This window comes from Ambystoma mexicanum, chromosome 8, assembly GCF_040938575.1.
Source record: "Ambystoma mexicanum isolate Mex_15411 chromosome 8, UKY_AmexF1_1, whole genome shotgun sequence".
Lineage (NCBI taxonomy): Eukaryota > Metazoa > Chordata > Amphibia > Caudata > Ambystomatidae > Ambystoma > Ambystoma mexicanum.
In genome coordinates, this window is record NC_090929.1 from 620,873,697 (window position 1) to 620,898,427 (window position 24,731).

The 24,731-nt window shown below is 50.7% G+C and overlaps 1 protein-coding gene across 1 annotated transcript in view; it reads right to left on the reverse strand.

Annotated features, from left to right (window-relative positions):
* Positions 1-24,731, reverse strand: part of DDOST (dolichyl-diphosphooligosaccharide--protein glycosyltransferase non-catalytic subunit) — a 320,262-nt gene that overhangs the window by 109,978 nt on the left and 185,553 nt on the right. The window contains exon 8 of the mRNA XM_069610325.1: positions 22,306-22,453. Within this exon, the coding sequence (XP_069466426.1) occupies positions 22,306-22,453 (148 nt within the window). The remainder of the gene's footprint in view (positions 1-22,305; positions 22,454-24,731) is intronic.

Consider the following 24,731-nt stretch of genomic DNA (forward strand, 5'->3'; position numbering starts at 1 on the left):
CCGGTGTGGGCGCCCCAACCTTCCAGGGAGGCGTCCGTCGTCACCGTCTCCTGGTACACCGGCGTCTGAAAGTCCTTGCCCGCCGTGAGGTGCGCTCGAACGCCCCACCATTGAATCGCCCGCCGGAACACCTCGTTGAGGGGGACCCTGTCTTCGAAGGTGCCCGTCGCCTGCATCCAACGGGCGTCGAGAAATTCTTGAAGAAGGCGCATCCGTAGTCTGCAGAGGCGCACCAGGTAGATGCAAGAGGACATCATCCCCAGGAGGGACTTGATGGACCTCACCCTGGCCACGTCCGTGGCAAGCAGGCGCTGCACTTTGCCTAGAATGGCCTACGTCCGTTCTTCCGACGGGGCCGCCAGGCGCCTCACTGTATCGAGATTTGCTCCCAGAAACAGGGCCACCTGCGACGGCACCTGGTGGGACTTTGGGTAGTTTATGGCGAATCCCAGGTCTGTGGGTAGCTGGACGGTCCTCGCAGTGTGTTCCACGGCGAGTTTCCTCGTCCTTGAGCGGATGAGCCAGTCGTCCAGGTAGGGGTAGACGTGAATCCCCTGCAGGAGCAGCCGCGCCGCCACTGGTGCTAGGCACTTGGTGAAGACCCTGGGGGCCAACTTCAATCCGAACGGCAGTGCTCTGAATTGGTAGTGGCGTCCCTGGACGACGAACCTGAGGAACTTGGTGACTTTTGAGGATGGGAACGTGGAAGTATGCATCCTCCAGGTCCAACGACGATAGAAAGTCTCCTTCCTCCAGCTGTCCCAGTACGTGCTGGAGGGTGACCATCCTGAACTTTTGTGATCTGATGTATTTGTTCAAACGACGAAGGTCCAGGATGGGGCACCAGCCGCCCATCTTCTTCCTGACGAGGAAGAACCTTGAGCATACCCCGGAGCCTCTTCGGGACAAGCTCGATGGCGCCTTTCCTGAGCATCGCCCGTACTTCCAACAGCAGTTACGGGACGGGATTTTCCTTCCTGGCCACAGGTGGAACGTGAGGGCACTTCTTCAGGAATTCGATAGTGTCCTCTTGCCAGGGTATCCAGCACCCAACGGTCGGTGGAGATGGACTTCCACACGCCGACGAAGTTAGTCAGCCGGCCTCCCACCGGGGTGAATCGGTGGGGGCCCGAGACCACGGTCGGTTCAGTCCTGCTTGGAGGTGGTGGCCTTGCCGCCCTGGCCACCTTGGCGGCGAGGCGCTCCCTGCTTGCCGCGACCCCTGTAGGCCTCCTGAGACGAGGAGCGTGCCGCCTGGCGGTAGGACGAGCCACCGCTGGATCCCTTGCCTCCAGAGCTCAGAAAGGGCCGTCGTTGCTGAAGGGCTCCTAGGGCGCGGGCCGTCTCCGTTTTTATGGCTTGGAGGGATTCTTCCACCGCCTTCCCGAACAAGTTGCTGCCGTCGAACGGCATGTCCAATACCCTGGTCTGGACGTCCTGACGGAAGTCGGTCGCCCGGAGCCAACCCCGTCGTTGTAGGCAAACACTGTTGCCCAGCTGGCAGAACCCGGTATCGGCAATATCGGTTGCCACCGTTATGGCGTGGTCCGACCCCACCTCGCCCTTTTGCAGTATTTCCAGAGCCTCGGATCTCTTGTCGTCCGGCAGGAAGTCCAATATGGGGGCCAGCTTAAACCAGAGCTCCCTGTCATAACAGGCCACGATCGCCAGGGCGTTGGCCGCTTTGATCGTCGTCGCCGAAATGACCCGCCGCCCCATGGCGTCCAACTTCTTTCCCTCGCCGTCCGGCGAGGAATTCCGACGTCGAGGCTCCCGACCCCGCCGCTTTCTTCTTCGCCGCCGCCGAGACGACCGAGTCTGGCGTTGGCTGGGCCGTGAGGCACAGGGGAGCGGTTTCGGGGACCCGGTACTTCTTCTCGTACCGGTCCCGTTTGGCTGGTGCCGTGGAGGGGTTCTTGAGAACCGACAGGCCCTCCTCCCAGATGTCATCGATTAGGGGCACCGCGATGACCGTCTTCCTCTTGGCCTCCCGGCGCTGATAGAGGAAACCTTCCTTTTTCTGCTCCTCCGGGCAGAGCTGGAACAATTCGGACGCCCTGGCGATCATGGCGTGGAATGAGCCAATCTCGTCGGGCGGCGAGGCCCGTGCGACGGGAGACCTGTTCCGTCGCCCTCAGAACCCGTCGTCGAGCCCAACGCACCGTCATCTCCCGACTCGTGGGAGGATGAGGAGGGAACTGCAGGCCTTACGGGGGCGAGCGGAGGAGAGGGTTGGGTCCTCCGTCGTTTGTTCTGAGGACTTTCCGACGGGCCAGGTTGCGGGTCATCCGACCTGGGCCGTGGGAATCTCGTCCTTATCTCAGAGCATAAGGACTGGATGGCAGACAAAATGGCTGCCGAGCCATCCTGATGCCTAGGATCCGGCAGCGCCGGAAGGGAAGGCCGCTCTTCCTCACCATCGTCGTCTTCCTCTGTTATCTCCCGAGGATCTTCCTGACGGGATCGAACCTTCCCGAATTGGACTTCGAGGTTCCTCGCGGCCTCGGTCAGTTCCTCCTCCGAGGCTGACTCCGAGCTCGAGGAGGGCACCGTGCCCCCCCCTCGCTTCTTCCATCATGGCGGCCAAGACGATGGGCTGAAAAGAGGATTCCCTCCTTGGCGGCAGGGAAACTCTAGTCCCGGAGGCGGTCTCCGCTGGCGGTGTCTCTGCCGGCTTGGCCAGAGTCGCCGTGATAGCCTCGATAGAGGCCTTCGCCTGCTGGGTACGGGCCTTGACCACCTTAGGTGCGTCCCTGGCCTTCTCCTTCAGGGGAGGGGCGCCGCCTCGCTCCCCCTCTTCCGAGATCGGACGGGGCTTCTCCCGAAGCTTACCTGGGGTCTCGGACTTACTCTTCCCTGAACCGGAGCGTTAGCTCGTGGTTGACGGTGCCGGGGAAGGTGCGCCCTGCCTGGCGACCGAAGAGCCCGACCTTTCGGCGCTCCCGGAGCCAGCGGACTCGCAGCGCTTGGCCTGGTGTTGGGCCCCCGTCGCTGGGGCGCCCGCACAGGACTTAGAAGCCCGCTCGGACCCTTTCTTCTTCTTCTCACCCGTCAAGCCCTTCTCCAACCAGCTTCGAGACGGGATCGACGGTCCCTCATGGTCCGCTCCGACAAGTTCTTGCAGAAATGGCAGTCCTTCTCTACATGAGTCTTGTCCCCATGAAGACAGTAGAGGCATTGCGAATGTTCGTCTTCCTTAAACACATTCTGCAGCCCGCATCCAGGGCAGCTGCGAAACAGCTTGGGTCCGGGCGACGAACTCGCATCCTGGGCCATCTCGAAGTATGCCGAAAATCTTCTGGAATCCTCCAAGAAGTTGATTCGACAAAATCTTCACCCTTGAGGGGCGTAGGAAAATCCCGCAACAGGTAGCCGTTAACAGGAGTAGAAACGGTGGAGCTTGAGGCTCGATTAACCGAAAAAATGAGAATTCACCCGAAAAAGCACAAAACACGCAGTAAAAGCTCCAGAGCTAAGCACGAGGACTCCCAACACTTGAACGTGCGGTAAAAATCTGAAGATGGCTGCCAGAGGCGGGGCTTAGGTAGAGGGCAGTCATTGGCTGTGGTCAGTATGACGCAGAGATCAGTGATTGGTTACTACTACGAAAGATCAGAAACGAAACTGATACTGATTTTTTCTTTACCGAGGATTCCCAGCCTGACGACGGGGAATATTCATGAGCATGTGAATCCATGCCAGACCCCATGCTGGAGAATGCCCTTTCATAACTGGTCTATAAAATCGCACTATAATAGGCTAATGCTGTGTGTCCATGTCCTTATGTCATCTTTTGTGTAAGGACGGCTGTCATGACTTCTCCATTTGAGGGAGAAAATAAATACAATTCTTCATGATAATCTGGAATTCCCAACACAGGGGCTTTACTGATCACCTCTTAATTCTTCAAATCCTTCAGTCATTTCATCTGTCCATTTTATTTTACTCTTGCCCATCTGCGCTTCTTTAAGCCCTTTTAAAAAGAAAAATAATATAAGTACTATAATCGAAAACTCAGGCACTGTCAAAGTTATAGGCCCACAAATGGTTGCATTTCCATCAAAGTTCTAGGTTCCGGGGCTTCATAATTGTCTGCTCTTTCAGGTGTCTGTTGCGCTCACCTGGCTCCCACAGAGGCGTCAATCGGAACTGGACAGCTGCGGTTTCCACCAATGTGACGCGTAGGGCCGAGATGACGGACTGGACTGGCCCACCTAGCTTCGTTTGCTTGGCCCGTAGGAATATTCTTCTGCAAATGGAGAAAGGGAATTAACCACCCGTGGAGTTGAGCGTAAATCCTCCCACCCCCGCTGATCTCTCCCCGGATCTCCTTTGATGTCCCCTCTTATAGTCTCACCTGATGGTTTGAAAAGATGAGCTCTCCATCTTGCATTGAGCACAGGGGCGTGTTGATAACTAGTTGCTTCACTGGCTCCAAGGAATTGGTGAGATCCAGAACAATATTGACTCAGATTCCCGGCAAGACGTCATAAGTATAAAGTTCATGAGAGTTCAAATGCCCGACTTTCACTCTTGTCCGATTCCTTGCAGGTTGCAGCTTGACCCTAATGAAGAGTTCCTCGTGGCAACCGTTAGTATTCTGGTAAGGATTTGTATTTTCCAACACAGTTCGATAAAATAATGTCAATATGTAACCTGTTGCTTTCTCCCTTATTAAGGCGCTGAGAGAAAGTATGAAGTCTCGGGGAATAATACCTTCGGTGGTAAAATCAGGTAAGTCTATTGTGGTGAGGAGGGTTCCCCTTGTTAGTCCCTTTGTTTCACCTTGCTGTCCTTTTGTTTCCCCTTAGGGGCCGGGGTTCGGCGAATATGCAGTGGAAGCTGCGCTGACCCGTGAAGAGGAATAGCACCCCGGTGGTAAAATCAGGTAAGTCTATGGGGGGGTAACTAATATTCCTCTGTATTCCCTTGGCTCACCTTGCTGTTCTTGTCTTCTCCTTAGGTGCCCGAGTGCGGCAGGAACATGCAGGAGGATGCGGTGGAATGTGAAGATTCTGCGAAGGCCGGTGAGTTCAGAGCGGCGCTGCAGCAGGCGAGGCGACGCGTATGAATAGCTTCTTTCTTCCAGCTCGAAGGCGCGATGGATCGGGAATTCATGTAAGGATCAAAGGTATTGCTCTTGTTCTAACCTTTTCTCCTTCTTTCTCCCTTTTTCTAGGAGCTCCAAACTGGAGGCGGGCGTGGCAGAAAGCTGGATGCATATTTGCAGGCACGGTGAGCGTTACGCTGCTGGATGCAGAGTAACGTGAAGCGTGTGCTGCTCTTCGGGCGTGGTTTAAATAGCCTCCAAAGTAGTCCCAGGTAAGTATTCCTCCCCAGCCCCGCCCCGAGTAAAAAAAAAAAAAAGAAAAAATAGTCCCCAAGTAAAGTAGTCCCTTCCAAGCCTCTTTTGGCTTGGAGCTCTTGCAGCATGGTCTGCATCAGGTAGGTGTGCAGCATGGTCTGCATCAGGTACGTTTTAATCTATGAGCCTGGCGCCTATGGCGCCAGGACTGACTCTCCATCTGAGCCTGGCACCAAAGGCGCCAGGACTGGACCCAAATAGCCCCTAGCAGGGGTTGTTGGGCTTGCTTAGGATAACTTGATGCCTGCTTCCGGGGTTGCTGGACTTGGTCTGGGTCCCCGGGGGTAGGCATCATGACAGTCACTTGCTTCCTTAATGTGAAGTCAACTGTCGTATATACAAGACCTCTTCCTGACAGTATCGAAACTTCTTCGTATTTTATTTATTTGTATAGCGCGCCTGGCCCAAAGGCATCTGGGCGCATATCTTAGGTTACAGAGTCAGAGAAAACAGTGACAACAAGTTAGTTACAGTATAATACATGAAGATCAGTGAGCATAAAACAAGGCATAACATATATACAAATTCAAATACTTACAAATAATTTACAGTGTATATACAATCATGGAGCTAATCCACATACTAGCAGTGGAGATGGTTCGGGGAGTAGCCAACTGGTTAAGGCCTAATGGGGTTAGGCAGGTCTTGGGTAGAGAGCCACACTTCGGCTTTGCGCTTAAAGGCATGGAATGAGGGCTCCACTCCAAGTAGTTTGGGCAAGGAGTTCCAGTGTTTCGTGGCGAGGACTGGGAGGCTCACCCCGCCTGAATTCAGTAGTTTGAATCTGGGTAAATAGAGACAGTGGGCCTGGCAGCTCTTTTAGGGCGGTTAGAGGTATGGTGGGTAAATCGGGGGTAAATCGGCTAGCCAGGTAGCTAGGCACCTGATTGGCCAGGCATGTATGCATCAGTGCAAGCGTTTTGAGCAAGATTCTCTGGGATACTGAGCCAGCGTAAGCGCCATCTGGTGTGGGATATGTGCCGATTTCTGGGGATATTTAACGCTGCTCTGATGGTGTTGTTCTGGGTGACCTGCAGTTTGTTAAGGTTACGTTGACTGGTACCTAGATAAATAGCATTACAATAGTCGATTTCCAACATAATCAATGTTCTGGCCAAGATGGTGTAATTGGCACCATTGGTGAGGAAAGAGCGGCAAGCTGTGATGAGTTTGCACATGTAAGCGTACGCCGAGATAACAGCATTCGTTAGTCTGGCGAGCGATAGGGTAGAATCAAGATAGATGCCTAGCATTTTAGTATCATTGGATACTTTGATGGTATTGCCATCGATGACGAATGATTTAAAGGAGGGGTCTAGTTTGTTAAGTCTGTGGTGAGAGCCCAGCATGAGGAGCTCTGTCTTTAAATCATTAAGACATAGCTCATCTACCTGGCCATTCAGGCTTGGATGGCCCAACATGTCATTTAAGGCTTTCGTGTCAACCGTGTGGTCCCCAGTGATGGGGATGAGTATCTGGGCATCATCGGCATAGTTAGTATAGGCGACACCCAGTCACTTTTTGTCCTCTTTATACCCTTTCTGTGAGAGGGCAGTCATGAGCTTAATGAAATATTCTCTACATCTTTCTTCCGTCTCACTACACACCAAAATGTCATCTATATATTGATCTATTGCTCTTTCGAGCTGAACACTGCCTAAATCTATCTGGAGGACTCTATTAAGATTAAAGGGGACTCACAATAACCCTGGGGTAATCAAGTAAGTTTCAGATGGTTTGTTCTATACAAAAGAGAAAGTCAAATCTTGTGAGTCTTTATGGAGGGGAACTGAAAATAACGCATTTTTCAAATCTAGAACTGTAAAATATTTGGCCTTAAATGGGATGTTACATGATACTGTCGCAGGATTTTGCACGAAAGGAAACTGCTTCAACTATATTGTTTAGAGGGCGAAGGTCCTGAATAAATCTCCACAACAAGCCCCCCGCCCCCTGCCCATACCCCACTGATTTTCTGGCTGGGTACACAGCCGTGTTACATGGAGAATAGGATGGAACCAATATTTCTTGCTTCAAAGCAGAAATGGTATTGAATATATCTTCACCCGCCTCTCTGGACAATGGGTATTGCTTTGTACGTGGAAAAAGTGCTCCGGTTTAAGTTTGATTTTAACTGCTCCTACTGCTTTGATTATGCCCACCTCATATGGAGTTGTGGTCCATAAAATCTTTGGCACCTTCTCTAAATCTTCCTGGAAAAATGACTTTTACCAAACACCATTCTCTGCAGTATTTCTCTATTCTTTACTTTTATCCAACAAATGAGATTTATGAAGAATACAAATCCAGCGTCCGAGTACCCATCTTTAAACAACTCGTCTGACAAATCTGCCAGTCTGTATCCTTCATTGAGGGTTATCGCTGTTTTTCAACCTCTTCTCTCATCTGTGCCATGAAGAACCACCCTTTACTCTCTTACCACTGTTGCTTCTAGCTCCAAAGGGATAATCTGCCCGTCATCATACATAGGGATTTCTGGTCTGAACAAAACAATCAGGTATTCTTAGTAGCTTACCCATCAATCTGGGCAACCACGATAAAACAGTCACTACATGCAAAAAACTTCTGGGTCCAAAGGGGCACCTTGTAATGCTTTCTGGCTGTAAAAGCGAATATAAACTCCCACATTCATATAATGTAGCCCTGGAGTGGAACACACTATTCCTTAGTCAGTAATTGATAGTCATGTTAAGTTTCATCATCAAGCTGTTGTGCGGAATCGAAAATGGCCGCGGTCGGAAAGCGCTCTGTCAGAGGCTCAGGAATTTTGTCCCACCGGGGGTTAACAACGGACTTCAGCCACGTTGAAAACTCATCTGGCCGAGGAACAGCCAGAGATCACTCGGTGCTCCGTGCGGCGCGATCCGACGGTGGCTTGCGGTGTGCTGCTCCGGGGACTGCGTTTGCTGCGGCCGCATGGGGCTCATGCACCCCTCCCCCCATCCAGCGGAGATCCGGGCGTCGGAGGATCCTTGGCGGCCCTGCCGGTGGAGGGGCTGCTATCTGGGGACAGAGACATAGCCTGGTGGGGTCCTGGCTGGCGCTGGCAGCCCTCGACCGGATCATCATTGGATTCCGGGTGCTTGTAACTGCTGGATCTGCGGAGGATCTGCCGGTGGCCAGGGTTGGGGCGCGAGAGGCCGAGGAGAGGTGGAGTGGCGGCGGGGCTCTGGGGAGGCGAGTTGAGCCCGGTCCCTGCACCCGCCCACTCTGCAGCGCATTACAGCGAGGGGCTCCTAACACAACAGGACACGGACACACGGGACCGTGCAGCGGGGGGCATTAGAGGCTTGGTTCAGACTGCGCTGCTGAGAAGGGTGGTGAATTTATGGGGTAGGTGTGCTGTAATCCCCTGCACTCCCCCTATCTCGAACGGTGCTTGCTGCCCCCCCCCAACCCCCTGCAAAGGTTTTAGCAGAAGTTGGACATTTTATCCCCTGGGCTGATCTGGAACCATGGAATGCTAGCCGTGTGGCCTGGCTTCATCCATTGTGCCTATAGTTCCTTCCTGGGACTGAGTGGGTCAAGGCCCCGACTGCTTGACGGGTCTGTAAAAGGTGAATCCTCACTTCTACACAAGCTCCTACCAGTCTGGTCCCGCTGGCGTGAACTGCGGATCCTATAGGTTGGCCTGGGGCCCTGGGAAGGGGGGCTAAGGTGTCGGTACTCTGCGGGGCCGACCTCAGTCCTGGTAAAATATCCCTCCACTCTTCGTAGGACCTAGTACCTTCGCTGTTGACTGGACTCCTTTCTCCTTGCGCCCCGTGTCGAGGTGAACTGTGAACAGGCCCCGGTCGACACTCCACATCCTCCGGAATGGGTAGCCAGAAAAGACAATCTAAGATGGAACAATTTGCTAGGGCAGACCGGGCTTCATCTAGCCAGGAGCAGGCGTCCAGTGACACCCACATTGACATTTCTGCTTTAAAATCAAACCCTGCTGGCCCTAAAGGGAAGTACGGACAGTCTCGGGTCAAAAATGGATACCCTAAATTGTAAGGTGGTTGTGTCTGCGGTACAAATAGAGAAATGGGTGGGAGGATGTCGGAAGCGGAGGAGAGGATTGGGGAGGGTGAAGGTAAGATCTCCATTCTCCAAAGAGGTAGCATCCCTGCAACAGTCAAGAAAGTTATTGCTAAAAACAAAGAACTCGAAGGGAGATCTAGGAGAAATATACGGATTATAGGGGTGGCCAAAAGCACACATTGACAATATAGACATTTTTGTTGAAAAGCTCCTCAAAGAAGTTTTGGACAATCCGCCAGTCACTAGTATGTTTATGGTTGAAAAGAGCCCATTGCTCATTGTTGGCTAGACCTCCCCCAAGCACCCCGGAAAGGACTATCATAGCCCAAATCTTCAACTATAGGGATCGGGACACCCTGCTGCGAGTGGTGAGAGACGAATTTGCAGTGGGGCTCATCGAGAATACGATTATTTCCTGACTTTAGTCAGCAGGATCAGAGAAAAACTTTTCTAAACGTCAAGAATATTTTGAGGAAAAAGGGGGATCCGTTATTCAATGATGTACCCAGCCAAACTTAGAGTGGTACAGGATGGCAGGGTATCTTTCTTCACAACCCCTGAATCAGCTGAGAGGTTTGCCATGAACATTCCAGATCCTATGCCCCCTCACCGGGGACTCCTTGACTGTAGTAACTCATGCGCACGCACATGGTTGTGTAACGAGACATTGCCAAGCATGAGCAGTGGCGGAACAAGAATTCCCAATTCAACACAAACAAATTAGAACTCTCATTGAGCAGATATTCAAAAATGGTATGTAACAATGGTAATGAGCATCCGAGCTTTAGGAGCCGCAGAAGCCACCAGCTCCCCCATGCCCAGCGGCCACTTTGCTTGGTATTGATTAATGTTTGAGGGGTATAGGGTGGAGGGTGAGAATAGGGGGCAAGTAGGTTGGGGTTTCTGGTGTGGGAGGGGGTAGGGCTCTGGTTCAGCTATGTTAATCTGTTTGTGTTACTTGAATTGGGTAGGGGTTTAGGGGGACTTCAAGTTGCTATATGTGCAGACGAAAATGTAAGAACTGACACAGGTACTGACAGTGTGGCTGTTAGCCCTGATAGAATCCGGATCCAGAAGCGAGAAGCGTCTCTTGGGCACGGCCTCGATTGTAACAAGATCGTTAATTGCTGAAACTTGGGGTGCAACAAGAACTCCTGCCTTCTCAGAATGGATCTCCTCAATGTCCATATGTGTGAAGCAAGAATCGCTGTATAATCGAACACTAACTCCAGCCAGCAGGCCCCTGGATTACTGGGCCTTGTTTAGGCAATATTTGACAGAGCAGGAATGATCCCCGGACTGCTCGAATATTGATCATGACACTCAAAAGTGAAACTGATAACTTGTAGAGTCCGGTATTTCCTTGTTCAATATGATAGCTGGATTGTTCATTCAGTATGTGGAAATGGATGTAGAAGGTAGGACTGTTGATAATAGGGCGATTGTGTTTTTTTTTTCCCTCTATGATTTCTGTCTGGGAAGTGAATAACTATGTACGCTGTAATATGAATCTGTTTGGAGTGTATTAACCCCTCATTGTCAGTGTTGTAAGTGTTACACTGTGGTGACCGTTTGCGCAACTTGGGTAAGGGGTGGGGTTTGGTGATTGGGTGGTAGTTGGGGGTTATTAATTGACTGTTATAAATGTTTACTTAAAATAAAAACAGTTTAAAAAAAAATCATCATCAAGTCACACGCCCCACAAGAATCTACTCCAATCAACTGTACACCCCCCACATCAATAGGGTCAAAGCAGGTGGGATCGGCTTCCCTTACTTAGCGGCTAAATTCTGGAACTTACTCCCCACAGCTCTCAGAGCAGAGACCTCCCTCCATGCATTCTGAAAAAAATTTGAAAACGTCCCGCTTAAACTAACACCCGCCTTCCCTTCTCCTCCCGTCTTCCTCCCACCCGCCCTCCTTGCCTAGAACCACTTAGTAACTGCCGGTATTTTTCGCTGTACCAAAAAAAAAAAAAAAAAAACAAAATAAAAATGTAAAAAATGTACGACTCCTGCAACTAAGTGTTCACTCTGCAACAAGAGCCACGATGCCTCCGGGCTGTTGCGTGCTCTATAAATTCAAATAAATAATTAAGTCACGCCTTAATATGTTAATTGGTGTTTGCCTAGAATATAATAATGGCATAGAAAGAACAAGTTAGTTACCGGTAACTGTTCTCCAGCACTGGTCTGACATGGATTCACATGCTCATGAATATTGCCAGTCAGGCTGGGAATCCTCGATAAAGAAAAAAAATAATTGTTTTGTTTCTGAACTGTCCTTCTACTAATAACCGATCACTGGACTCTGGGTCATATTGCCCCCAGCCAATGAATGCCCTCTACCTAAGCCCCTCCTCTGCAGCCATCTTCAGATTTGGTAGCACGTAAAGTGGCAGTAGGACCAAGAGAAGAGCCGTAGAGGGGTTGGAGGGAGGGTTTGCATGTGAAGCCATGCCAGACCCATGCTGGAGAACAGTCGCAGGTAAGTAACTTGCTCCTTATCCAGCATGGGGTCTGGCATGGATTTACATGCTCATGAAATGCAAGAATACATAGCAGTACACACATTCACAACCAGAGGAGGTGGCAAGGCTCAACATTAAAGCATCTCTTACCTCCTCACCAGGCTCACCTTCAAGCGAACAGGTTGCGCAGCACTGCTTGGCCTCCTCCCTGGAATCCCAGTTGACGCAGTAGAATTTTGTGACGGTATGTATCGACCTCCACATCGCTGCCCTGCAGATGTCCAGCAGGGGCACCCCAGACAAGAACGCTGTAGTAGCAGTGGTTGCTCTGGTCGAATGAGCTCTCGACGGCCAGGCAAGGGTCGGTTTGCCAACCGGAAGAAAAGCAGGCAACACCAGGGGCTCGAGATGGAAGTCCGACGGCACCTTGGGCATGACTGAGGGGTGCGTCCTCAGAATTACCCTCGTCTGGTGGAATGTCGGGCACGGTGGCTTACAGGAGAGGGCCTGGATCTCTCCCACTCATCGTGCGGAGGTGATGGCCACAAGAAACGCAGTCCACCACGATAGGAATTTCAGCGGCGCCGGATGCAAAGGCTCGAATGGCGGGCCCATGAGCCTGGTCAGCACCACATTGAGCTCCCACGCCGGGGCGGAGACTTCACCCGCGGGAACGAGCGGAACAGTCCTTTCATTAACTCCTTCACCAGGCAGTAAGACCACAGCGACAACCGGCCCGGAATTCTGGTGTAGCGGGAGATAGCCGTCAGATGAATTTTGATAGAGGCATGCGCCAGCCCAACCCTGGACAGCGACAGCAAGTATGGCAGCACTTGAGGGGTCGTAATCCATAGGGGGGGTTGATCTTCTGTGCACAGCACCAGAGACCTCTTCCATTTATGTCCATAGCACAAGAGTCGAGGAAGCACCGACCTTGGCAAGTACCTCCTTGCGAAGATCTGCATCCGTCGGTAGCTTGACTGGAGGGGACGCCGACATGCCCAGAAGGTCCGGGAACCATTATCTGCCTCAGCCACGCCAGTGCGACGAGGAACATCCTGCACCGGGACCGTCTGACTTGACTGATGAGTCGCAGGAGCAACAGCAACAGTGGAAACGCATAGAGGAACAGGCCGTCCCAAGGGAAGGAGAATGCATCTCCCATGCTCCCCAGAGGGGGAAACCTGCTGGCGAACCTCCGGCACTTGGCGTTTGTCGCCATCGAGAACAGATCGATCTGGGGATTGCCCCATTGTCGGAATAGGAAATCTACTTGATCTTGCTGAAGCTCCCATTCGTGGCAAGAGCGCAGCTCGCTGCTGAGTGAGTCAGCAACAGTGATCTTTACACCTGCCAGGAGAAAGGGTACCAGGAACATCCCCTGGGCGATGGCCCAGTGCCACAGATCCTGTGCTTCCTTGGTGAGCTGGGGATCTGGTGCCCCCCCTGCTTCTTGATGTAGAAAATTGTGGTGGTGTTGTCGGTGAAGAACCTTACGACTTTGCCCTTGAGGGCGGAAGGAAGGACCTGAGGGCCCAGAACACAGCCCGAAGCTCCAGGACGTTGATGCGCAGTGACCTCTCCTCTGGGAGCCAAAGGCCTCTTGCATGGAGATCTCCAGTGTGCGCGCCCCATCCCTCCAGGGAAGTGTCTGTCGTCACGTCTCCTGATGGGCTGGGGTCTGGAAGTCCATGCCCGCTAAAATGCGCGCGGGTGCCACACCACTGGATCGCTTGACGGAAAGTCCTGTTGAGGGTAATCTGTATTCGAAGCTTCCCGCCACTTGTATCCGCTGTGAGTCGAGAAACTCCCACATCCGCAACCTGCACAGTCGCACGAGGTTGATGCATGACATGCCGAGCAGGGACTTGATGGACCTCACCCTGCCTACTTCAATAGTCAACAGCCATTGTACCTTGCCCAGGATGGCCTTTATCCTCTGACGGTGAAGCCAGCCGTGTCACCGTGTTGAGCCTGGCTCCCAGGAACAGGGCGTCCTGTGATGGCACCAAGAAGGACTTCGCAAAGTTGATTAAGAACCCCAGTTCTGTGAGCAGGCGGCGAGTTCCCTTGACTTCGCTCGGATGAGCCAATCGTCCAGATAGGGGTAGACGCGGCACTTGAAGACCCTTGGTGCCGACTTCAAAACGAAGGGCAGTGCCTTGAACTGATAGTGCTGCCCCTGGACCACGAAGCGTAGAAACTTTCAATGTCCTTTGTGTACGGGGATGTGTTAGTATGCATCCTCCAGGTGCAGCGACAACAGGAAGTCCCCTTCTTCCAGCTGTCCCAGCACGTGCTGAAGGGTGACCATCCGGAATTGTGCATTTGTTGAGGCGGCGTAGGTCCAGGATAGGCTGCCAGCAGCCGGTCTTCTTTCGGACGAGGAAGTACCGTGAGTATTCTCCAGAGCCTCTTTGGGATGAGTTCTATCGCACCCTTTGCAAGCATCGCTCGAACCTCCAGAAGTAGTTGTGGGATGTGGTCTTCTTTCCTGGCCACCGGTGTAAAGTCTGGGCACTTCCTTTGGAACTCCAGAGTGTGCCCGTCGCCCAGGGCATCCAGCACCCAACGGTTTGTGGCGACGGATTCCCACACGCTGACGAATTTCGCCAGCTGGCCTCCCACTGGGGTACTCGGGTGGGGGCCCGACGTAACGGCCGGTTCAGTCCTGTTTCGCCTAGGCCTTGCCACCTTGGGCCCCTTGGCGATGATGTCCACCGGCCTTGTTGCGGCCTCTGTAGGCTTCCTGCGACGAAGAGTGGGCCGCTTGACGGTACGACGAAGAGCTGCTGCGAAATCCTTTGGAGGCGCCTTGGGACTTGCATCCAGAGGTTCTAAAGGACGGCCGTCGCTGGTGTAGCGGGCACAGGGCACGGGCCGTCTCAGTGTCTGCCTTGATGGCCTGCAGTGACTCCTCCACTGCCTTGCTGAACAGGTTGTTCCCGTCTAGGGGCATGTCCAGTACCCTGGTCTGTATGTCTTGACGGAAGTCTGTGGCTATGAGCCAACCGCGAAGGCAAACGCTGTTGCCCATCTGGCAAAAACCAGTGTCAGCGATGTCCGTGGCTACCGTGATGGCATGGTCTGACACCACCTCGCCCTCTTGCAGGATTTCAAGGGCTTGCTCCCTCTTGTCTGGAAGGAAGTCCAGGAAGGGGGAGATTTTGAGCCACAGCTCCATATCGTAGCAGGCCGCGAGAGCTTTGGCCGCCTTAATGGTCGTCGCTGCCGACGAGATGACCCGGCGTCTAGCTTCTTCCCCTCGCCGTCCAGCGGAGAAGTGGAAGTCGATGCCGTTGCCCCTGCCAATTTCTTCTTGGCCACCGCGGAGACCACCGAGTCCAGAGGCACATGGGAGCGAGTCTGGGACCCGGTACTACTTCTCATTCTGGAGCGTCGGCAGCGGCATGGTGTCCTGTTCGTCCGTCTGCCGTTCATCGGCTCCACCCCCGCCTCGTCGGGATCCTTCCTGTAGGCCCCGACCTCGAAGAACCTCTTGTCGAGGACTGCCTTGAGGTCAGACAGCTCGTCCTCAAAGGTGGTAGCAGTGTTAGGTCTATTGTCTATTGCGCCCCCCCCCCCTTCCTTATCGGCCCGGTGCTTCACAGGGGTCTTTGATAGGCTGGAAAGAAGATTCCCTCCGGGATGGCAGTGAGACACTAGGCCTGGAGGTAGTCTCCACTGGGGTCGCCTCCGCGGGCTTTGCCAGGGCCGCCACGACTCCCTCAATCGCGGCCTTAGCCGGGTGAATCTGGGCCTTCACGACCTTAGGCATGTCTGAGGCCTTCACCGTGGGGCGTGGGGAGAGGGGGGTTGAAGGGTCACCGCCTCGCTCCCCCTTGGCTTTCTCTGTCAGGGCTGACCAGGGCTTTTCCTGAAGCTTACCCGGGTTGTCCGACTTTCTTGCAGTGCTTTGCCTTTTGTTGGGGCCCCATCAATGGAGCGCCCTCAAAGGTCTTAGAAGACCGCTCAGACAAGTCTTCTCACCTGATGCTGGGCTCTTCATCTCCAGCCAGTTAGCGAGTCGTGTACGACGGTCCTTCATGGTCCGGACGGACAATGTCTTGCAGAACGCACAGTCCTCCACGTGCGACTTGTCGGAGTGCAGGCAGTAGAGGCACCGGAGTGCTCATCCTCGAAGACATTCTGTAGGCCACATCCTGGGCTGATCCTAAACAGCTTGGATCCAATGGTCGTCGTGTCTCCTTTTTCTTGGGGCATGTCCACGCGGGTAGGCCTCAAAGATCTTCTGGAATCCTCCAAGAGGTGAAATTTGACAAAATTCCGCCCTTGAGGAGCGTAGAGATTTCCGAAACGGGTCCCAGTTAAACAGAAGATTAATCAGTAGAGCTTGAGGTTCGATTTGACCGAAAAAAATAAGAGTAAACTCTTTGAAAAACGCAATATGCAGTAAAAGCTCAAGAGCTAAGCTTGAACTTGAACTAAGCTTGGACTTGAACGTGTGGTAAATATTTGAAGATGGCTGCCAGAGGGGCTTAGGTAGAGGGCATTCATTGGCTGGGGGCAGTATGACCTCTGGACCAGCGATTGGTTATTAGTAGAAAGACAGTTCAGAAACGAAACTGAAACTGATTTTTTCTTTACCGAGGATTCCCAGCCTGACGGGGAATATTCATGAGCCTGTGAATCCATGCCAGACCCCATATGCTGGAGAAATGTGTTGTCCTATAGAGATTGGTAATTTGTAAAAGGAACTCAACTCATCGCCCCAGAGGGGCTCTCTAGTAAACTCTCTAGTCCCAAAACCCTCACACTTAAGCAGGTTTCGGAAACCTCCCTCACATCCTGTCTTTCCAGACACACTGGAGCCAGAGGCAGGCTTCAGGGCTGAAGCACGCCAAAGGCAAAACGAACGCCAAAGGCAAAACGAACAAAGGGCTCAAACCTGGCTCAACGCACCGAATAAAACCCAAGAAAGACCTCACAAACAGAAAATGGCGAAAAAAAGACGACCGGACCATTTTGACAGAAATGGTCACCCATGGGTTTTATACTGCAGCTGTGGATTCAGCCTGCGGTAGAGAAGCACAATGGTGCCACAAGCCTTTTAAAGTCGTGAGGGTAATGTTACATGAGAATTTAGGATAAGGGGCTACTAGGGAACCCCCAGCACTCTACATAAGATGGGTTGTGCAGGACCTACAAAGAGCAAAGGCAAGTAAAGTCAATTTCACTTTAATGTTCTTGGGAACGGAAGTTCACACACAAAAAAAAAAAAAAAAAAAAAAAAAAAGGTATTTAAACCTTATGAGACCTAAAGGATTTCTCCAACACTGCACTGAAGGTGCTGTGTGTCATCATACAAAAAGTAGATGCCTATGAAGTTTGTCAAAAACCGTGGAAACCTATATTCCAAATCAGGTCAAAACACACGAGAGAGTGAGAAAAAGGTCCCTCACTACAAGGTTAAAATTACAAAGTCCAAAGTCCAGCAAAAGAGCTGGTGGTCTCCAAGGTCGAAGGGAATTAGCACAGAGATGAGAATTCTCCCCAACATTCATGTTACAAAATGTACACCATATATTATACATTGCACCTAGAAGGAGAAACAGTTTAACACTTAACCAACAGTGCCCACAGGGCCACGCAAACATTTTCGACCAGACCCACAACATCTGGTTGGATCTATGTGATTTTACCGAAACAGAATGAACACTTTTACAACAAAGAAATGTTGCATGGTTTTATTTTAAGTATTTGCCCCCAACCCTCCTGTTTCGCTATGCTCTTAAACCCTCCCCAACCGTTTTAACCCCTTAGTATATAAAATAAAAATTCAGTATTTTTTCATTATTAAAGAAGTTTTTAAATACATTCTCCGTTTTATATTTGTTAAAATCACTTGATACCCATCTCGTTACACACCAATTATTGAACAGAAATATAACAGAAACCTAGTGCATTTTAAGAAACACTAGTGAAACACAATGATTAAGGTATACAAGAAATCTGATGTACTCGCTAAAAGTCCAGTTCTTGGTAGAAAACTCAAGGAACCCAAGGGCAACCGAGGACAAAGTAAAGTTCAGGTAAGTGCCCGCTAACTTCACTTTAGCAAAAACATTTCACTTGATAAAACTGTCCCAAAGAAAACGAGGGACAAATTCAATTAGTAGAACTGCAGTTATGGTGAGAAGTCAGGTAATTGGGGTCTTCTCTGCACCCATGGGTTAGAACTCAAACAGCAAGGGACATTAGAGGAGACCCTCTCAAAGAGCTTCAGTTCCAGGTTCATGACCCGAAGTCACGGGAAGAAGAGAAGAAAGGCATGATTTGGACCACTGTAAACTCATGGCAAACAGTAGAAACTTTTGACCACCTACCAAGGGAACACAGGAAAAATTAGAATAACCCACCAGAACAGGACCAAAGGAAGGTAACAATTTGAGAGCACGGTTCAGGAATGGCAAAACAGGGAGTTGAAATCTTCTACTCAGACAGTTACTGGATCCAGTCACGCAGGGATTCCAAGCCCAGATCAATGACTAATAGAACTATCTACCATCCCACGAAGGATGCCTACCAGCTAGGAGTGAAATTAATTGCAAGGAAGACTGAGTAACCCGATCAAGTGCGTCCAGATGGCTTGATGGGCAAAAAGGAGTAGCCAGCCAGCAAAAGCATCCCACAAAGGTGTAGGGTCCTGGGTTACACAGAGGAACAGCGGCAGTGGGGGTATATGTGCCCCACCCCAATTCTGGATGACAGCAGCTTCTTCTGTTGAGTAACAGAACCAGGAGGATATTTCGGGAAGAGTGAAATGACCCAGAAGCAATCTCAGCACACAATATCCAGCCCAACCAGCTAAATCAGCCCAAGAAGGAAGTCCAGCAACCGGGTGGGGGGATAGGAGGGGGGGGGGGGGTGATTGGGGGTTGCAGGCACATGGACAAATCCTCCAGCATGCAGCAAGCCCTCAAATCTCAGACAGACTAGGTCAATCAGACAAAGGTTTTGCAAGCTAAACACGCTGGCCCTAAAAACTGCCAATATGATGGCCCTCCCACAGCATCTGTATTGGCCGGTCTAGGGATGAGTAAACTAGTCCCACCCATTACTGAGGGTACAAGGATGGGCTCAAAGCAAGGCCAATTTTGGACAGAGGCTATTTTGAGCCTGCCCCATGCTTTCTCCATACGAAGGATTTGACCAAAACCGCAGAGAGCAGGACTGTACCCCCAGTGGCTTCCACAAAGGTAAAGTGTCATTGTCTGCATCTCTGGTGAAGCCAAAACTAAATTACAGCTGCCACCACCCTACACTAAAATCAATTTAGGGTGGAAATTCATGGCCAAAATTGGGTGCTTAAAAAGCAATGAATCCTCTGCCTACAGCTAAATAACCTGGGTAGGTCCCGATAATCGTATCCCTCTATGTCCATGAACATCCCATATCAGTGCTGCCAATGGTTCAATCGTAAGTGCAAATAGCAAGGGGAGAAGGAGGCATCCCTGCCTGGGGCCCCGCCTCAGTGGGAATGGGGCACAAAGGGTATGGTTGATGCGAACTCTAGCCAATGGGCTAGAGTATAACTTCACACATTGCAAAAAGTACGGGCCCATTCCAAAAGTCAGAGAACCTGAAAAAGGTAGTGCCAAGAGACCGAATCGAAGGCCGTCTCAGCATCTAGTGATGCAGTCACCACTTTAGCATGGGGATTTATTTGCGCAAACCCACAGAAAAGCTGTCTTAGGTTTAGTGCCGTGGGGATAAAACTGGAGTGGTCTTAGTATACCAGCTGTGGCACGATTGGAAGTAGGCGTGTGGCCAAAACTCAATGGGTTACCCTAGGACCATATAGAATACTAAAAGCTTTGCATTGGCAGGGGATCATCAAGTGCAAGTCCTCCCAACAACAAAAATAAGGTTTAGGAGCCCCATAACACAGAAAATACAGCAGAAACCCTCAAAAACGGAATTCTATCTAATGGGCAAATAAGAGACAGACAACTTTGTACTGATGAAGCAGTATGTTAATGTTAAAAAAAAAAAAAAAAGGTATTTGTACTGCGCACCATCACCAACAGAATTCGTCCCCATGCTCTCAGGCGGATCTGCAAATAAGAAGGTGGGTGGGTCAGTCAGGTGAAGAGGGAACAAAAAAAAGTGAGAAGTGGTGTGCTGTTGGCAGCTTCAGTTTGGTTTTCACTGTGCGCAAAGCTTTGGTGTGAATATCGGGTCGACGCAAGACCTTGTGTGCTGTTGGTGTGGTGAAGTGCGTGCAGTTTGCTGAGCGAAAAGATGGTTGAGTGGATTTTCGTGTGATTTAGGTATGCCAAGATTTGAGCATTGGGTTAGTGGGTTATATGTCCTCACTCTAGATGTGACGCGTGCTAATTTCCAAGTTCTTTTTGGATGTGCGTTTGTGAATATCGCCACATTTCTAGCTAGATGCGTCACTGGCTAATATTCAGTCCTGTCAAGATGTGACGCAATCAGATATTTAGTTCTCTAAATGTGGCACCGGCTAACATTTATAATCCTGTACAGATGTGACGTAGGCCAATATTCACAATTCTCTCCGAATGTGGCACTGGCAATATTCACAGTCCTGTCAAAATGTGGCAATGGCCAATGTTCACAATCTTGCCTAGTTGTGACGCAGGCTATTCACAGTTCTCTAGATGTGGTAGTGGCCAATCTTCACAATCCTGCTCAGATGGGACATAGGCTAATATTCACAATCCTGCCTAGATGTGACGCAAGCTACTATTCACAATCCTGCCTAGGTGTGACGCAAGCTAATATTCACAATCCTGCCTAGGTGTGACGCAAGCTAATATTCACAATCCTGCCTACATGACACAAGCTAATATTCACAATCCTGCCTACATGAGACTCAAGCCAATATTCACAATCCTGCCTAGGTGTGACGCAAGCTAATATTCACAATCCTGCCTACATGACACAAGCTAATATTCACAATCCTGCCTACATGAGACGCAAGCCAATATTCACAATCCTGCCTAGATGTGACGCAAGCCAATATTCACAATCCTGCCTAGATGTGACGCAAGCCAATATTCACAATCCTGCCTAGATGCGACGCAAGCCAATATTCACAATCCTGCCTAGATGTGACGCAAGCCAATATTCACAATCCTGCCTAGATTTGACGCAAGCCAATATTCACAATCCTGCCTAGGTGTGACGCAAGCTAATATTCACAATCCTGCCTAGGTGTGACGCAAGCTAATATTCACAATCCTGCCTACATGACACACAAGCCAATATTCACAATCCTGCCTAGATGCGACACAAGCCAATATTCACAATCCTGCCTAGATGCGACACAAGCCAATATTCACAATCCTGCCTAGATGCGACGCAAGCCAATATTCACAATCCTGCCTAGATGCGACGCAAGCCAATATTCACAATCCTGCCTAGGTGTGACGCAAGCCAATATTCACAATCCTGCCTAGGTGTGACGCAAGCTAATATTCACAATCCTGCCTAGGTGTGACGCAAGCTAATATTCACAATCCTGCCTACATGACACACAAGCTAATATTCACAATCCTGCCTACATGACACGCAAGCTAATATTCACAATCCTGCCTACATGACACGCAAGCTAATATTCACAATCCTGCCTACATGACACGCAAGCCAATATTCACAATCCTGCCTAGATACGACGCAAGCCAATATTCACAATCCTGCCTAGAGGTGACGCAAGCCAATATTCACAATCCTGCCTAGATGTGACACAAGCCAATATTCACAATCCTGCCTAGATGTGACGCAAGCCAATAATCACAATCCTGCCTAGATGTGACAAGCTAATATTCACAGTTCTCTCTAAATGTGGCAATGGCTAATATTCACAATGATATCACGCTGCGAAGCTGGTTAGTATTGATATCCTGGTCTTCTATGTTCTGGGGTAGGTGGAGTGTCAGGGCTTCTGAGTAGTGCTATTGCTCCACTCCCCACCCAGGCCACACCTAGCTTGATGGTTGCTGCTGGTTGATGGCTGGCCTCCCCTGCCAACACCCGCAGACACAGTTGGTGCTGCCAATGTAGGAGCCACCCTTTGCCTTGGAGCCCTTAGCCACTGGGGCTGCTGGGCAGAGAGCTGCCCTGGCACAGTGTATTAAGAGCAGTGATTGAGCCAATCAGGAAGGGGGCGGGATGCAGGAGGGAACAAGCCTGGAGCGGGAAACCAGAGGGGAATCTACTGCGCATGGAGCACATTTACAAATAAAAATGCACAACAGCATGGCAAATTCATACAGGAGCTCAAGGTGGTTCCCACTCACCTCCAATCCACAGCAGAGTCCAAAGCAGCATTCATCAGACCATCCCTGAATCTATTCTTTTTTAAAGTAAAGTTTACTCTGTGTACACCCATAACCCCCTACCCACTCTTGCCAAAAGCTGATCGAAATCTTACCACAAGATCAGTGACCGTATAAGCGTTAGGTGGGGATTTCTCTCCAACGCGGTGGTGGGACACTTTCCCAACTCGCAGCACTCCCTCCTCTTTGAAAACCCAGCAGGAAATTGCTAGTGCCAGCTCTTGGTTGCCAGTTCGGGGATACCTAAACGCCAAAAGATGAGAAAACATTGTTTACTCAACCTACCATTTCATGTGATTCAATCACCACAAAGAGGTTTATTACTGTAGCACATTTCTCAAACCAAAGGTTACCAATGGTTCAAAAGCACCGTTGCACATTTTATAATATTCAAACATTATGTTCGCATGCATATTAGTAACTTGGGCAAGCCTGCAATAAGTACCAAGCTACCACTTAATTTGAACCAGCATTCACTAGAAGCCTGAATACCACTTGTAGACAAATTCAAATCAAGTTTGATTGCAATAAGTAAAGACTGGAACAGATGAACAAGTTACTTTCTTACCTGGTAACGTTCTTTCGATGGGATGGTCCGACGACGTATTCCATATCTATGACAGGTAATCACCACAGCTGTGCTGCTTCGGAAACTTTTCGGCGTCTGCGTCGATGCGCCGTCGTCGAGGACCTCCTCCGACGTCATCCGATGTTATAAGTAGGACCACGACGCTCGTAGCCTCAGTTGTAGTTTTTCCCCCAGAACGTGTGACATTAGTCTACTGCCAGTCAGACACAAAGCCTTGCGGAACGTAAGCTGCAATCGCAAAAGAAATTCTGCAGCGGGGAAGGTAGGGAGGGAGCGATATGGAATACGTTGTCGGACCATCCCATCGAAAGAACGTTACCAGGTAAGAAAGTAACTTCTTCGAGGGGATTGGGTCCTCCGACGTATTCCATATCTATGACAGACCCCCAAAGCAGTACCATAGCAAGGAGGAGGGAAAGAATTTAGAATCAAAATTTAGAATTGCCAATCAAATAGCAGAGCAAAGGACCGCTTTGCCAAAGGCCAGATCCTGTCCTCGGATGGAATCGAGGGAATAGTGACGTACAGATGTATGTACTGAAGCCCAGGTGGCTGCATCAGATGTTGCGAATAGGAACACCCCTCTGCAGGGCAGTAGATGCAGCCATACCCCTGGTAGAATGGGCCCACAAGCCAGCCGGTGGGTCTTTACCCGCCAAGCGGTAACACTCAGAGATGGCCAAAATAATCCAGCGAGACAGTCTGTTTCGTCACAGCTTGTCCCAAACGCTTTCCAGCGTAACCAATAAAGAGTTGATCGTCCACTCTGACCCGGGACATGCGTGAAACAAAAGCTTAAAGCTCTCCTAGGATCAAGCCTATGGAGCCCCTCCTCTTCCTTACCAGGATGTGGAGGAGGATAGAACGCCGGAAGAACAACCTTCTGGCTCAAATGAAATTCCGAGACCACCTTCGGAAGAAAAGAAGGACGAACTCCAAGGACAACCCTGTCCTTGTGAAATACAGTGAAGGGTGGCTTAACTGAAAGTGCCTGTAACTCACTCACTCTGCGAGCGGAAGTAACCGCAACTAAAAACACAGTTTTCAGAGTTAACAGCCTCAAAGGGCAAGAATGTAAAGGCTCAAACGGAGCAACCATAAGAAACTTAACAAGGTTTAAATCCCAACCGGGCACCTGGAAAGGTGACGGAGGGAACACATTAGCGAGTCCTTTCAGAAACTGAAATTAAAGGGATTTTAAAGTAGGAACACTCTTCAGACGAGCGCTTAAAGATGGACCTCGCCGCCAGGTAACCTTTAATGGTACCCACTTGCAAGCCCCTGTGGGCCAAAGAAAGTAAAAAGGACAGAACCATGGGGATGTCAATGCAAAAGGATCCACATTCTGAACTCTGCACCAGTCGCAGAACTTACGCCAACGGTACAGAGACTTTGTTGCTGGCCGTCGGGCCGAGAGCAACATCTCCATCACGTCTTCAGGGAGGTCCCAATCCTTATACCTCAACCTTTCAGAAGCCAAGTGTGAAGGTTGAGGGATCCGACCTCTGGATGGAGAACCTGACCCCCTTCCCGTGAGAGCAGATCCTCTCGGTAGGGAAGACGACGTGGAGGACAGATGGACAAGTCGAGAAGGTCCGGGTACCACGTCCTCTGAGCCCACGCCGGAGCAATGAGGATCATCCGGGAACCGAACTTCCGTAACCTCTGCAGCACTTGCGGGATGACGGGGACTGGAGGAAACGCGTACAGCAGTGGGAATGACCACTCCACCACGAACGCGTCTCCTAAGGCTCCTTTTGGAGGAAATTCCCGCAAGCAGAACCTCTCGCACTTCCGGTTGACACTGGAGGTGAAGAGATCCACTTGAGGGGTCCCCCAAAGGGCAAAGATCTCCAGGAGAATCTCCTGAGCCAACTCCCACTCGTGAGAGATCGTGCTCTGCCTGCTCAGAGCATCCGCCGTCATGTTTTC